A 17,063-nucleotide genomic window follows, 5' to 3' on the forward strand; every position below is an offset into this window, starting at 1 on the left:
GATCAAGTTCCACAGAGGGTATTTCATAATTCGGAGGTCTCCCACGGAAGTTGCTCTCAACCTGGCGTTGGGGGCAGCCTACTATCCTACCTCCTGCTTACCCCATTACATATGAGAATAAGGGTCAGCTAATTTTATATTTAATTAGAACTATATTGCAAATAAAACTTCACTTATTAATATTTTTTTATTGTGCCATATTTGGGTTTATGTCATTTTTTAATTTAGCTACATTCGATATTTGGATTGGCCTAACTGTATAATACTAGTGTGTGCATATTTATATATATTATGTGTGGGGTGATAGCAGCTATCTACATTAAGAATGATTATTTTAACATTTTATTTATAAACATGATTATTTTTAACAAATGACTTTGCATAGACAAAATAAAAATAAATAAATAGTCCTACTGTAGAAGATCACAACAGATTCGGTCATTGAATCTAAACTTTATTCTTGCTTGCACTACAGCTACCACCCACCGTCCCTTCACACCAATTAATTACTTCATCCCATTATATTCTCCATAATTACAATAAAAAATTTATCATTAGAGTAAAATGTTGAATTACTAATTCAAATATATTTCAATTATAAAATTAAAATTAAGTTAATTTTTTTACAAATAATAAAACTTGAACGTATCTCTCAAAATAACCTTTTTACTTTAATTTTATTTTTTTAGTATATTATATTTGAGGGCATGACACATTTTATTAATAATTTAAGTATGAGTGTTTATTTGGATTAATTCTCTATGCCCCCCCCCCCCCGGGAAGTAGATTAATTCTCTATACATGTCCCGACAATTGCAATATTGCATGTAGAAATAAATAATTAAAGAGAACATCGAAGTTAGGCTGGAAGTCAAGTCAACCTCAAACTAATTACGGCTGGACCGCCCGCGCTTTGTGAGCTAAGCCCACGTGCTCCTAAAATTACAATGAAAATATAGAGTTTAATGACTATTTTGTAAAGAAAGTTTTTTTTTACATATTTTTGTTCTATAATTAGTTATTATTTTCTTTGTGATATTAGGCCAAAAGGACTAATTTATAAATAAAAAAAGTTTAAAGACTAAATTATAAAATCCTTAAAAAGTTAAATTATGGAAGAGCAATGCTTCAGTTATAACTATTGACAGAGGATGCCCTTAGTTAGGGTTTTAGTACATCATTCTTTTTTACTAAATATGGAAAATGATTATATTACTAAATATGGATTTTAGTACATCATTCTTTTTTGAATATAATACACCATATGGATGAGGTGTACGGATGGGGTAATCGCTTCTTTGAAAATAAAAAATTCTTATATATTTCAATTTTTTATGTATTTATATTGAAAATATATTTCATCTTTTTAGAATTTTACAAATTCGTTAATTTCTAAAATTTTAGAAATTTACACATTTTAACATAAATTATTGCGTATGTCTATCATGATACATGAGTGTCCCTTCAAACTTAAAATCAATAACTTGTCAAATTCATCAAACAAATTTAATATTTAAAAAGAGTGTTAATGTTTTAAAAAAGTTTCGAGATGAAACAGTTGCATTTATAAGGTGCGTGAATATATTACTTTGATACTATTTCAAAATAAATAAATAAATTTACCGACCGTAGAAGATTACAGCAGATTTGGTCATTGAATCTAAACTTCATTCCTTCTTGCATTGCAGCTACCACCCACCGTCCCTTCAAACTAAATAATTACATCATCCCAATATACTTTCCATAGTTGTAATTAAAAAATTATCATTAAAGTATTGAAATAATATTTCAAATATAATTCAATTACAAAACTAAATTTAATTTAATTTTTTTAATGATAAAACTTGAGCATATCTCTCAAAATAAACTGTGTTACTTTAATTTTATTTTTAACATATTATATTTGAGGGTATTAAACATTTTACTATTTATCTAAATACGAGTATTTAATTGGATTATTTCCCTATATTAGTTTTGTTTGGAAATAGATTAATTATCTGTACATGTCCCGACAATTGCATTTAGAGATAATCAATTAATGAAAACATCAAAATTAGGCTGTAAGACTGGAGAGTTAAGTCAACCTCAAACTATGACATGACGGCTGGGCCGCCCGCGCTTCGTGAACTAAATCCACGTGCTCCTAGTATTATATTGAAAATTAGGTAAAATACATTTCATATTACTTAATTATATGTTTGATACTAAATATCTCATTTTCTTTAAAAATTATACATTTTAATCACTTAATTTAAATTTTAGTATAAATATATTATTTTATCATTAAAATTAAAATAGATATCTAATTTAATTGATATAATAATAATTTTAATCCTTATATTTTTTACATTCTATTAAATCAAATGAGTTTATTGGATCAAAACAACATTTAGACAATTACATACTATTATAAAGCAACTACAAGCTCTTGTTAAATCCTTATAATAATAATACTTTTGAGAGAAGAACAATCAATTTAGAAGAAGAAAAAAAAGATTATAATGATAGAATTTTTAAATATGACATATTAAATTTATTAAACTGTTTTAAATTAAAACCAGATTGATAAAATGTATAAGTGAACTATGAGAATTGTTATATAATGCCATTCTATCATTTTTCTAATATTTAAATGTTACTGAATCCATTGAGTGATGTTAATAATAACAAATAATACTGATATTTTATTTAAAAAAATCAAACAAATACTATTTTATATTATCCTATACCATCCCAGACTATTATGAAAAACTCTAGAGAGCATCAGCAAGCCATTGCCAATAAATCTTCCATTAAGTAGAAGCAAGTCTAGACCTAAAGAGGAAAGCTATATTGCCATTGACAGTCATTTACCATAACAAAAGCAGGTATATAAGCTCTGTTTAATCATCACTATCATGTATTCTGCCAATAGTTTTCAAGGTTAGAAACCACCTTGTTTATTTACATTACGACACTGTCTTCTGTTCATCTTCAATATTTACATAATATTTGATAATAATTGAAGTGACAGCAACATAAAATATTATCAAACAAAAAAATGGACCACTAGGACAGGCCCTTCCCAAGCATCGGTAATTCCAGTCCCAACCTATAATCAGTTGTATATAAGTTTAGATTTAAAAATAATTAATTTAATATAGACCACAATGTTTAAAGCCTAAAACTTGTCAAATCAGCAAATCAAGCATGGTATTTGTAGCAAGTGTTACCAAAAATCCGTAGGAGCAAATACTATATATTAGCATAGCTACTCTTATAACGAACCCTATAATCCTGGTTAGTTCTTGGTTTCCACTTCCATCTAAAATTTATTTTTTCTGGGCTAGTTTTATTTTTTTTCTCGACAAATAAAATTTTATTAAAGAATTAAACAAAAAATCTCAAAATCTTAGTTGCGTGATGTAAGGTATGACTCATAAATATACCGGTAAAGAGGACAGGGATGGAGCGGAGTGAGCGAACATCAACTGTCCTTACAAAGAAAGTCTTGTAGAGGGGGTTACAATTATGTGGGTTGGGGGTGCGGGGGCTACGGCCCCGCGGTACGGTACAGGGTTAATTTTGTAATTATGTACCAGAGTTTTCTATTATAAATAGAGATGTAACATAAACCTATTATCATTGAATAAAAATTTTCTAGCGCCGCATAGGCACTGAGGACGTAAGCACATTGCCAAACCTCGTTAAAATTCTTGTGTTCTTTCGTTTACTTTACCCGATTTATCAACACGTGACTCGTTAAAAATCTCCCTAATCTATTTTGAGGAAAAGAGTACAACACAACAAGATAAAAGCTACCACTCAAACAAATACAACCCGACAACCATCAACCCAAAGCAATAAGAAACGTTGAGATACCTAACATAAGAAACTTCTTTGGACTCATGGAACCATCAAAACAACCATCATCTCCCTTGGAGTATATCCGCCCTATGAAAATCAGTAGAACACTCAGACTAACAACAGCAATCTCAGAAAGGCACTATCTTCTCCTTACAAACTCAACCTCTATTCATAATAATACCAATCATTCAAACTTTCGCGATACAAGAAACAAACACCTTGAAATAACACACATAAATGCGTTTAAACTAGGGATTTAGATAGCGTTTGCGGATGTGTTTTCGGTCCGTAATTGTAGATATAACCGATATCATCGCGGCCACTGTGGGTGTTACGGTCATAAATTTTTTTAAATTTCGCACAACTTACCTTAAAACACGCGCCGGGAAAGTGAGAGGGCAAACTCCAAAGGTAGCCAAGCAAGACAAGAAGAAGAAACCCAGAGGTCGCGCCTATAAGCTGATGCAGTACAACCGACGTTTCGTCACTGCCGGTTAGCTTATATCTTTTCCTTGTTTATATTAGTCATCCGTAATCCCATTTACTTAAAAATAAATTTGGGCGGAGATTAAATTTTACTGCTATTGTTTCTGATCTTTACGATGTTGAAATTTGTTGTTAATTGATTTTGTACTTTGTTTACAATTGGGTTTCAGCAATCGGTTTTGCTCAGTCCAGTTTGATGAGTGTTCAATCCTTTTTATTGTTGCTCTAATTGAAATGAATCATTTTAATGATGAGTTTTCTGGTTTCTTGTGCCTCCTATTAGTGTTTAGTTCTTGTGTGCTCATCCAAATCATTTACTTTTCATTGAGATATATTGCATTTAACTTTCATTCAACCTATTCTCATGAATGAATTTAATCTCAGACAAAGATGAATATGGTGCCTTGTCACTGTTATTTTGTACTAGTAATCATCAGGCATAGTTACCAAAACCGCCATATCCTCAGCAATCTTTGTATTATCAGTCTACATGTTCTGAATTTGGGAACACTAGCCATTCAATTAGAATTGCTTGGTTGAAAAAGTTTTATGCATGTGATTCGTCCTGCAATTTTGCACATTGAGCATTTGATGGACTGTTTTGTTGTTTGCTGTTTCGGCAGTTGTTGGTTTCGGGAAGAAGCGAGGACCCAACTCTTCGGAGAAGTGAGGTTGGACTTCTTAAACGATCACGACCTCCATTGTAGGATGTTTGAAAGTCTGATGGTAGCATGATCATTTTCTGGCTTCATTAGCATTATATTGTTCTTAGTTTTGTAGCCTTTTTCTGGTTTAAGGAAACCGGTATCCATTGATTTCAAATATTTATCAAGTGCCTTGTTTTCTCGTCCTTCACTTTTTTTTCTTTCTCTAAATTCTCTGCAAGTATCGTCCGATGAATTGTTCACTACTTATACAGAACGTAGAAGATAATAAAGTAAGCCTAACTAAATTGAAGCATAAATGGTTTCATACTTTGGATTTTTGTTGGTTTCATTCGACCGTAAGAAAAGAATTACTAAAAATCTAGTTTACACAGCATTTTTCTTTTTAATTTTTTTAAATTTTTATTCATTTAGTACTAATTTTACTATCAAAACAAAATTTTAACTAAAAATATTTTAAGTGCCCAAATTATGTCTTTTTTGTTAAATAAGTGCCTACGGTTTTTTTACCCATCGTTACAAACGTTACCTTTTAGGTGTTTAGGTTGTCAACACTGTTAGTTTTTTCCGTTAATTGCCACATGTCAACTCTTAGTAATTTTAAAATTTATTTTTTATAAAAAATATAAAAAATATTATTATGTTTATAAGAAACCTAACTTTTCTTATATTATAAAACAACCCCAAAATATTAAATCCTAACCTTAATCAGTCGTCGGCGCCTTCTCCAGTCACCACCGCCATCGTTGTTGTAGTCATTGACATCATCCTAGTTATATGCTGTCGTAGTTGTCGCCGATTCAATGTCAAAATCGTGTGGGATCACGATTTTCTTCCTAGGGTTCGTGAGATTTAAAACGTCGATTTGTGGTCGATTGATCGTCAAGCGGTCACGATTTATAGGGGTTACGATCGCCGGGGGGAGGGAGGCCGGGTGAAGCTCTTCGATTTAAAGGGCGGCGATCAACGTGGGTTTAGGGGTTGAAATGAAAGTTTTTAAAGTTTAGGGGTTATTTCAAAATTTATGTTTTTTCTATTTTAAAAACATATAATTTTATTTTTAAAAAAATTATATAAATTTTTTAAAATTACCAGGTGTTAACACGTGTCAATTAAGAGGAAAACTAACGGTGTTGACTACCTGGGCACCTAAAAGGATAATGTTTGTAACATTAGACACCCGGATGAGAAAAAAACCGTAGGCACTTATTTGACACAAAAGGGAGTTTAGGCACTTATTTGGGAATTAAGCCAATGAACAAAGTCAAATGGTCACAATTGCTGGGCTTTATATATAAACTTAAGCCCATGGATCTGTAGCAATTTGCAATAGCACAGGCACAGCCGCACAGTACTGCATAACTTTATCATACTGAACTTTCTCGACCCTACAAACTATTCCCTAAGCGAAATTTCTCGCATCCGAATCATTTCCACCTTCAAAAAGTTTGAAATTTACTCTTCCATTAATCATTCACAGCTCGACATGTGATCATCTTTTTTTTTTTGCAACTTTGTTTTGTTGGCCCAGTGAATGTGATTACTTTATAATCACTTTTTTGTTTTGTTTTTTGTTCTAGGTTTCTTCACCATTCTTCATAGTTAATACAAACCGGCCATGGATGCCCAAGGCCAAGCTACACAATCGCAGCTCTGAACTCAAAGCAAAAGGCAAAACTTATCACCAAATCCGAGGTTCTACCCATTTGTTTTACTTGTTAGAAAGAGACATTCCTTGTAGGCTAAAGCCATTAAAGAAAAGTCCCATACATCTGTGTCTCTTTCTATTACTCCGATATCACAGGAACAACAAAAGTCGTTTTTTTTCCTACGGATTTCTTCTCACTCTTCCCATACTTATTCCCCTTCTCGTTTCACCAAAACACATTTGTCAAAAAAGAGCTTTACTTTACTGTGCTCATTTATATCTCCTTTCTGTATACGACAGTTTTTCAAAGTTTTAACGTTTGTTATCTGCTGGGGCAATTTTTGATCCTAAAAGGGTGTTTCTTGGTTTGGTTTTAGAGGAAATATAAAACCCAGAAATTCGTTTTTGTTAATTGAGGAATTTAAGTTATGATGCAGCCAAGGGTGGTGGCTATGGAGGAAGGTAAAGACCCAGTTTCTGCAACCAAAACGAGCCTCTCCAGGGCTTTGCCTTTAAGGATCCTTGTAATATGTTTGTTGTTTATGGTCCTGGGCGTCGGGTTATCGATCATCAGTATGTATTCAGTAAGATTTTCAATGATCCCACAGATAGCAGCTAAATCACCATCCACTGTACTTCAGCCTTGGTTTGAAGATGCTACTAGTACCTGGGAAAATTTCATTAGGCCTCCTTCAAACTTGATGCATAATATGAATGATACAGAATTACTATGGAGAGCTTCATTTGTTCCTCAGATCAAGGAGTATCCTTTTAAGAGAGTCCCTAAAATTGCCTTCATGTTCTTGACCAAGGGGCCATTGCCACTGACTTCACTTTGGGACAGATTCTTCAAGGAACATGAAGTGCTTTACTCTATATATGTTCATGCACTGCCATCCTACACTGGTGGGTATCCACCATCATCAGTTTTCTACAGGAGACAGATCCCAAGTCAGGTATCAATCTCATCTTTTCTTCACAACATAAATTTCTTGAGCTCGTTTTTGTTGAGATTTTGTGATGGTTACTTGATTCATTCTCCTGTTTAAGTTGGTGTTCTCATTTATATATGTTTATCCTTGTTAGTTTATCAAAGAGTTACGTTAATCATGAATTGATTTCTGCTACAGATTTCTAGAGTAGCCATGTAGTTTATCAATGAGTAGTGTATAAGATATTTTTGGCCATGGTTCAAAGATATGATCTTTCAAGGATTCTCGAAATACATGAAAATGATTTAGAAAAATTAAACATACCTGTGTTGAACACATCATATGGGCAATATGCAAACCCTGCATCCAATTCTGAGTTTATTCTTAACCAATGTTGTTTCAACTGTTAGTTTCTCTTCGAAATATTTGTATTTGACATATTTTGAATTCGACATATTTTGAATATGGATAATCGACTATGACTCTCCACAGCCTACTAAATACATATAGAGTAGCTTGGGAAAAATTGAGCAAATTTATGTTAAATACATGACCGTATCCCACACTTATACTCGAGTTTAAGTAACATAGTGATTAACAATACTGGGTGAACTTGTCATTTAAAATGACTGTGTTTTATGCTTTGTGCTTTCAATCTGTCACTTGCCTGCATTCTTGCATTTTTCCATGTTGTGTTTTGTAAATCCTTTTATAGAGCAAAGCGTTGATCGCCATTACAATGCATTCCCATATTTTAGCATATGAAAAGAGAAATGTATTTCAACAAACGAAATGTAGGTTATTTGTTCCCTGAAGATTTTTGTTTAAATTTTTTGATCTATTTTTCTGTTCAACGTATTGCAGATAGTGGAGTAGGGAAGGATGAGTATGTGCGAGGCTGAGAGAAGACTCCTTGCCAATGCATTACTAGACGTCTCTAATGAATGGTTCATTCTCTTATCCGAGTCTTGCATTCCCCTGTACAATTTCAGCATAATCTATCACTACATATCGAGATCAAAACACAGTTTTATGGGCTCATTCGATGAACCCGGACCTTACGGGCGAGGACGCTACAACCATCGCATGCAACCGGAGATCACACTAAACCAATGGCGTAAAGGGTCTCAATGGTTTGAAGTTAACAGAAGCTTGCTATCGATATAATTAAAGACACCACTTATTATCCCAAGTTCAAGGAGTTCTGTCGTCCTGCTTGTTATGTCGACGAGCACTATTTCCCCACAATGCTGACGATCCAATCGCCTCATCTCTTGGCAAACCGAACTCTTACTTGGACCGACTGGTCAAGGGGTGGCGCTCATCCGGCCACTTTCGGGAAAGCTGATATTACTGAAAGTTCCTTTAAGAGAATTTTTGAAGGTCAATCATGCTTATATAATGGCCAGCCATCAACTATTTGCTATCTTTTTGCAAGGAAGTTTGCTCCAAGTGCTTTGGATCCCTTATTAGGGCTGGAATCCAAAGTTTTTGGGTATTGAATATGTCTAGTTACAAAGGTGATTCTTGGAGTTAAAGCTAACCCCGTCTCTGTTAGTGAGGATTAATCCAATTTACCTTGAGTTCACAATCAAAACAGTTTGGATGTATAAGAGAAGAGAGGGTTGTAGATGTTCAGATTCGAATCATGGATTTGTTAGATGTCATAATGTCGGTCGTACGAACCGAGTTAAACCCTTAATTTCAGGTATAATATTATTAATTTATATGTATATACAATATGATTGAATGAAATATCATATTTTGTGTCCAACATGTACACTTTTCTTAATTTATTCCCAATTTCCTCAAGTGGATGTTAAATCAACACGTCATAATTTCCTAGAGAAAGTTCCTACTGATCAAAAGCAGCCTAGAAATATACCTCTCATTTTCTCTTAAAATCAAATCAAAACTGATCAAACCTCTTGATCAGTAACCATTTTAGATGTCTCATGGAAGGACCCCGTTAGTTAGGCTTCAACCAGACAGGATGCTTCTTTTGAAGACTGCGGCCAAAATGGTGAAAGGGCAACAACCTTCCCGATTATGATTAGTGTTGGCGATACTAATTCCTCCGTTTTGATTTTATCGGCAAGATCCTTTAGTTCTGCAAAGGCCTGTACCATTATTAAAAGAATCCATACTTAGCATAAGATTTATGGTTACAATGAATTGCCCCCTAATGCATTAATTCATGTTGTGTATGGCATTGCAAAATGGAATCATTAGATGCTCTAGATGTTGTGAAGAAATCATGTATGATTGTACTTACAGTGCGCTGTTGAGGTGTGGTTCCTTGCTCAACTGCGCGGGTGGTGTATCTGGTGGTAGGCCATGATGTATCAATTTTTGTGCAAGAGGAGGGAGGGTGGATAAGCCCATATAAACCACTAAAGTTGAATCAGGTTCAGCAGCATTCTCGACAACAAAGAGAGGATCCATTCCACCTTTTCTCGAGTGACCTGTGAGAAATCTAACACTTATTGCAACGCCTCTATGGGTCAAAGGAATACCCACCTCTGCTGATATTCCAGAAGCAGCAGTAAGACCTGCAATGCAATGCAACAAGTATATTAGATTTGAACCGCATTTCTTATACAATCAGTTCTACATTAGTGTGCATTGCATTTCTTCTTCAATATAAAACGTCTTTCATAAACCAGAACTCAGCAGTCCACACATGACCTACAGGTTATTGTCTCAAAAGCATGAACCTATATGATAGTAGTTCAGCAGATGCTATAATCTATGAGAAAAATGCTCCCTTTCATCATCCAAACTATTTCCTACCATATGAAACTATTTTCAAACTAGCTTAACTTAGTATAATGCATGACATATGATCAAGACAACTCTGCTTTACCTTCTATCCATGCACTGTTGTTTTGACACACCAAAACATCCTTAAACCCTCCATCCCAAGTTTTTCTTGAGCTCCATCTTTCCTACTCGTTTGTTCAGCTTTATTTCTTTTGATTACTGTTGTTTTTCTTCTTACCGACATCATTAAGGTAAGTCCATATCATGTAAAATCAAAAGACACTGATAGCTATTTCCAAATTGAGGACATGAAATCAGAAATAAAATTGCTAATGCAAATCTTAGAACATTATAGTACTGGATCATACCAGGGATCACCTTCACCTGAATCCCTTGCTGTTGCAGAAAGTCCATTTCTTCTCCACCCATTCCAGATACCTGAAATATCAAAACAGTTATTCCAGGAAAAAAAAAAGAACTAGACTTGATAAACATTTCTACTAATTTAAAGGGAAAAAATGTTGGCAATTGTTTGAATGACTGACCAGTGGATCCCGCTTCAACAAAACTCATGGATCTCTTCCTGCAAGAACATTTTATTAAGATGTTATTTAAAAAAATATAATATAATATATTAACATTTTATTAAGATTTTATTAAGCTTACGAGCAACTAAAAAATATAATATAGTAAGATTTTATTTAAAAAATAAAATAATAATAATATTAACATTTATTTTTTGATTTTTTAAATAAATATATAATATAAAGTTTTTATGTATTTAAGGTTTAAGTTTGAATTTGAGTTTGAGGTTTTACTCGATTTAAGTTTAAGATTTTTTTTCATTTCGAGCTTTTACGAGATTCAATTCATGGTTTCGAGTTCAAGTCGAGCTTGAAAATTTTAGGCTCACGAGTTTTCAAGCCGAGTCGAGCTCAGCAATACTCGAACTCAAAAATCAACTCGTTTACAACCCTAGTTGTATCCTTTTAAAATTCCAAATTCATTATTTTTTATTAATTATTTAATTTTACATCCTTAATTTTTTTTTTAAAAATTTCTTAAATCTACGCTAATAAACATAAAACCATATGTATGTCTTCATAATTAATTAAAATAAAGATAAATTGATGTTGTTGAGGAGGATTGAATTGATTCGGACTAGACAATTATTGTAATTTCACTAAAAATTGTTATTATCATATTGGTCAATCAAAATGGTAATATTTTGGTGATTAATGATGTAGTTTATTTTAAATTTTATCAATCGTTATAAAATAATTATTAAATCTTATTGAATTGCTATAAAATGATTATTAGAATTATCAAATTTTTAAACATATAATAATTTTATAGTGCACAAACTAAGTTACTTTAGTAGTTAAAAGAATGATTTTTATCTTTAGATATTATAGGTTTGAACGTCATCGATTACCATAAAATTTAAACATTCATTGTTAAATGATTGAGAATCTTAGATACTATCACTTTTAGATTAATCAAAAAATAAAATCACAATGATAATTTTATACTAGTTCGATAAATTTAATAATTATTTTATAATATTTAAAAATTTAATAATAATAATGAACATTAAATATAATTAAATGATATCTGATATACTTTATTTATATATTTAATATAATTAAATTTGATTTCGTTCTAAATATTTTTTTACTTCATCAAAAACGATGTACATTGAGATTGAGAAATCATTTTATTTTATCATGTGAAAGATTAAAAAAATATTTTTCTATATTTTATAGTTAAAATATCAATAAATATATTTTTATTGTATTAAAATAATAAATCATATTAAAGGCAAATTAATTAGAACTCATTTATGAGTAGGATGACCATTCGATCGAGTCGAGTCGAGTCAAAATTAATTTTGAGTTATTCAAGTTGACGAGTCGTATTTTATAATTCAAACTTAACTTGAAATTTTTTTAAGTCGAATCGAGTTATTCAAGTTTCTATATTAATTTTATTATAATTATTTATAGTATAGTGGCAATGATTTGTTCTAATTTTTTTTGACTATCTAACCATATATATATATATATATATTCTTTTTATATTATAATGTTATTTAATATATCAAATACAATATAAAATTAAGAAATATATTGATAATATTATAATTTAAAGAAATTATTTTGAGGATAAAATATCGATGAGATTATAAATGAGTCAATGAATTTATGGGAATAAATAATTTACAAACAATTGTAGTCAAAAGACCAAGTTGAGTAAAATGTAAAGTTAAGGACTAAATAAAAAAGAGAGTACACATTTATGCGATTTTCCATTTCGCGTTGCGATAGTTGAAATTCGCGTTGCGATTTTTCATTTCGCGTTGCAATAGTCTACAGCTGTCGTTGCGATTTTCCAAATTCGTTGTGATAGTTAAAAAAAAGATTTTGTTTCTTAAGCCACGACCCGAACGAGACGGACGGCGGCGGCGGCGCGCGAGAGTCCCCCTTGTTCTCTATCACTCAACAAGGAAGTGGGAAAGCCAAGCCTTAAATACCATTCCAATAGTGTTTCCAATACTATGTGGGATTTGAGCATTACCAACACTTGTTCCCAATACTATGTGGGATTGAGCCTTAAATAGTGATATTATTTTTGAATGTTTTGCTTAAAATTGCAATAATCGCGATTGATTGTAGATTGACTTTTAATTATGACATATTTAATCGTATAATACTAATGTTATTGGTTGTTGATTCAGTTGTTTTAAGGTGCATGATTGTTAATTGTTTCCTGAATAATCACATTGTATTGGAAACAAGTGTTGGTAATGCTCAATCCCACATTGTATTGGAAACATTATTGGGAATTGTATTTAAGGCTTGGCTTTCCCACTTCCTTGTTGAGTGATAGAGAACAAGGGGAACTCTCGCGCACCGCCGCCGCCGTCTCGTCTCGTCTCGTGGTCGTGGTCGTGGTCGTGGTCATACGTGTCTTCGACACGTCCGCGCGTATACTATCTTTTTAGAGAAAATTCTTAAGAAACAAAATTTAAAAAAAGTTCAATTTTTAATCGAGGAAGGGGCTAAGCTATGCTTTATCTTGTGGATCAGTCTCCGTTTTTATTATTATTACAAAATATATATATATAAATAAATTATTTAAATATTCTAATTTTAATTTATTTTGATTTTATCTATCATGCATACGTTTATAACTTTTTTACGTATTAATAGTGATAAATCGAAATGTTACAACGAATAATGGCATACAAAGTCGAGCGATCGAAGGAAGAATTCTCGAAGATAACATAACCTTGAGCATAACGGAATTTGCCGGTCCCGGAAACCACACCATATTCTCTAACAGTCGTGAACTGATCACTAGTACCTTGTATCTGGATGGTGCTACCATTATAGGCCTCGTTGGTGAACACAATTGAAAGGGAGACATAAGTGCTGACCCCATCCAAACTTGCAGTGACGAATATGCCTCGACCACGTCCGACAGGGGCTGATCCGGAGTCGGGGCCTTCGGTTATGGGATCATCGGACACAAACAGAGTTCCGAATTGAGTTAAACTCCAGGGCTTCCCGGGAAAGCCGACCACCGCACGGACAGTTGAGTTGGGGCCGTCGGAGGAATAGTCATGGAAATAGACAGACATGTTGGTTTCTTTGAGTTGATCACCTGCTTTGCCTTGGACTGTAAAAAGAACCATAGATGTGGCTAAAACAAGTAGCAATGGCAATGACGAATGGGTGTTATTTGCCATGGAAGTGTAAATAATGACAAAACTTTGATTTTGGGCTTCACTTTTTATAGGCAGATATCATCATTGGCCTAACCCACTCGTGGATCAAAAAGAAAAACAAGATATATTCGTGGAGGTGTATGATGCGTGAGTTCCACGAGCAGATACAAGTGTGTCGAATCTTGATAATGGGGTTCTATCGGCAACCAACATCAACAATTTGTTTGACCTTCTAGTAGTTTAAACAACGAATACTGTGATTGAAAGTAATAATATATATATATATATATATATATATATATATATATATATATATTCAAAAAAAGGCCTAACTCCATTAAAACAGTTAAGAATCTTAACAGTTCATGTAAATTGTCTTCTGATGACCGAAGTTTCAGCTCGGCTTTAAGTAGATGGGTGGTAGCCAATGATGCATGAAGCGCAGCACCATAATGAAGAACATCTTCATTGATCATGAAGTGTGGCGTTTGGACTGAGCTGAGTTTTGGTCTGCTCTCATCTTACATTCCAAGGGAAAAGAAATATCCGGAGATGGCCTCTTGGTAAAATGCAAAATCCTCAGATAACATCAATGGTTTCATGTCTTGAACTTTCATTGCCAAGCATATTCCCTCCAATGTTCAGGAAAAGCTCGCGCAAGTCCTCATCGTTTACGGTCGGAGGGAAAAGGGGTACTGGTTTATCATGAAAATCGATGGTTGCATTGCACCTTTGTACGGCAGCTTGCCCTTTGATAACCTGTCAACTTGACTAAATCAGGCTTCTGGGATAGTAAAACCAGAACATATAAGAACCTTTTTCGAAACTTTCAGTCATTCACGGAGCTTTTATTGTCTATTACCTCCTCGATCCTCTGCTTAAGTTGTACTAAACTCGCTTACAAAAATGCTCGGAATGTCCCTCCAATAGTAACGGAATCTGGAATAACATTGAAAGCACTGCCTCCTTGAAACTGTGCAACTGTCACCACCTACGAGAAAGAGTATCACAAAAAAGGACTCATTTGAAGAAAGAAGGCAACAACACGAACCAAATCATTTACTAATGTTTGCATAGAAAGCAAAGGACTAATGTACCTGGGAATCCAATGGATCAGCTTCACGCGAAACAAGTTGTTGTAGGCTGACAATAACATTCGAGGATGCCAAAATCGGGTCTATCGAATGTTGAGGAATGGCTGCATGGCCTCCTCTTCCACTTATTACAACAATGAAGATGCCGCTTCCGGCTAATAAAGGACCCGGCTTGAAGGCCACTGTCCCTATTGGATTCTCATGCGTAACAAGCAGTCCAAAGATTGCATCAACATTGTCTAACACACCTTCATCTAGCATCTTCTTCGCCCCTCCATCGCCTTCCTCAGCTGGTTGGAAAACAAGAATAATTGTACCCTGATTAAGAAACAAAACCCAACAGCATCAAGTATCTCATAAGGGAAACAAGGAAGCTAACAGGCCTAACACACTCGAAACTGTGGAGGCACAATGCGACTATCACTAGGCAAACTGATACCAGCAACAGAATCACAGGCTAAATTGACAATAAGCTATATTCTGCGATCTTTCTTCAGTTAGTTTACCGGTTTATCGAGACTACTTCAGTTCGTCTTGGAACATACTATAAGCATCAACAAGAGGCCTAAAAACCAAACTTAAAGGCTTAATGGAATTGGTTTCTGATAAGCACATTAACAATCAAAATCTGCTTAGAGTGAATTGGCAATTCGCACCGCTACTAATGCAAAATCACGAGCAGCAGAACAATAATCGGGGCAAGAGAAAATTAACATTACACACCTTCAACTCTTCAACATGCTTTTAGTAATTTTGCAGCACCAAGAAGCATGGAAACATAAGCATCGTGCCCGCAAGCATGCATCTTTCCAGGAATTTCTCTTGTGCTCCCAATCCACCTCTTCCTACAAATTTCGACAACTCGTCAATAAAAGTTAATAGTTGCTCAAAAGTCAATGACGAACAACACCAACCCGGAAAGATGTAAAAAAACTGAAAATTTTTCAAACTTGAATAGGGAGAGCATCCATGTCTACCCTTATAGCAACAAAAGGGGGTTTACCGGTCCCAACAAAGCCAACAACACCAGTGACTGAAACAGGGTAATTATGAGGAATACCCAGTTTATCCAATTCTGATCTGATCAACTTACTAGTCTCAAATTCCTCATACCCCACTTCAGGATTCTCGTGTATTTTCCTCCTGATTCCCACCATCCAATCAACAAGCTCCTTTCGTTAAGAGAAATCGATAAACTTTTTGGGGATTTCAGATAAACCATCGGAACTCGGAAGTGCTTGAAGACGATGAAAAAACAACTGTTGGATTAAGGAGATGAAATATCAGAACCAAAGAGACCAACTTGATAAACCCATGTTTGTTTTCATGGAAAAAAGTATGCTTGTCTACCCTTCTCCCTCCCTCAAAAATATTTGACATATCCCGTTCTTGTTATATTCTATTTTATTTATCCATGTTTTTTCTGCCATCCATTGTTCGCTCATCGTGTAATTAATCTTATTTTCTCCTTCTTCATCTTAAATTGTAATTTGATCTATACCATTATCGAAAGAGGTGTTAGTGATAATTGGTTTTGACGGTAATAGATGAGATTTAGAGATTATAAATATAGGATTTTAAAAATAAGAATTAAAGTTTTATTATTTTTGAAGTATTTCGTGAAAAATAAGAAAAAATAAATTTTTTCGTATGAACAAATTTATTCTTAATATTTAAAAATTAAAATATGTGTTAAATATTGATTGATTAATTTTTAACTAATTGTTATTGATTGTAATGATAATGAGCTTAAAATAATAATTTTGAAAATAGAATCACTTATTTTGATAAAAAAAATTAAATACCGAATAATTTTGAAATTTATTTTTAAATTAAACTTAAAATAATAATAATAATAATTGATAATTTTAATTAATTTATTTTTAAATATAATACATA

The 17,063-nt window shown here is 33.3% G+C and overlaps 1 protein-coding gene and 3 pseudogenes across 1 annotated transcript; 1 reads left to right on the forward strand and 3 right to left on the reverse strand.

Moving 5' to 3' along the window:
* Window positions 1-6,555: 6,555 nt before the first annotated feature.
* LOC120169917 lies at window positions 6,556-9,334 on the forward strand (annotated as a pseudogene).
* Window positions 9,335-9,525: 191 nt separating this feature from the next.
* Window positions 9,526-10,766, reverse strand: LOC120169489 (annotated as a pseudogene).
* A 2,779-nt stretch (window positions 10,767-13,545) lies between these two features.
* On the reverse strand, window positions 13,546-14,082 carry LOC120169592 (dirigent protein 1-like). Its single transcript, XM_039177706.1, has one exon. It carries the CDS (start codon window positions 14,035-14,037, stop codon window positions 13,546-13,548), a length of 492 nt encoding a protein of 163 aa, XP_039033637.1. The 5' UTR covers window positions 14,038-14,082.
* A 184-nt stretch (window positions 14,083-14,266) lies between these two features.
* Window positions 14,267-16,394, reverse strand: LOC120169883 (annotated as a pseudogene).
* Between the last annotated feature and the right edge of the window lie 669 nt (window positions 16,395-17,063).

The sequence above is a fragment of the Hibiscus syriacus genome, unplaced genomic scaffold (genome assembly GCF_006381635.1).
Source record: "Hibiscus syriacus cultivar Baekdansim isolate YM2019G1 unplaced genomic scaffold, ASM638163v2 tig00111769_pilon, whole genome shotgun sequence".
Taxonomy (NCBI): domain Eukaryota; kingdom Viridiplantae; phylum Streptophyta; class Magnoliopsida; order Malvales; family Malvaceae; genus Hibiscus; species Hibiscus syriacus.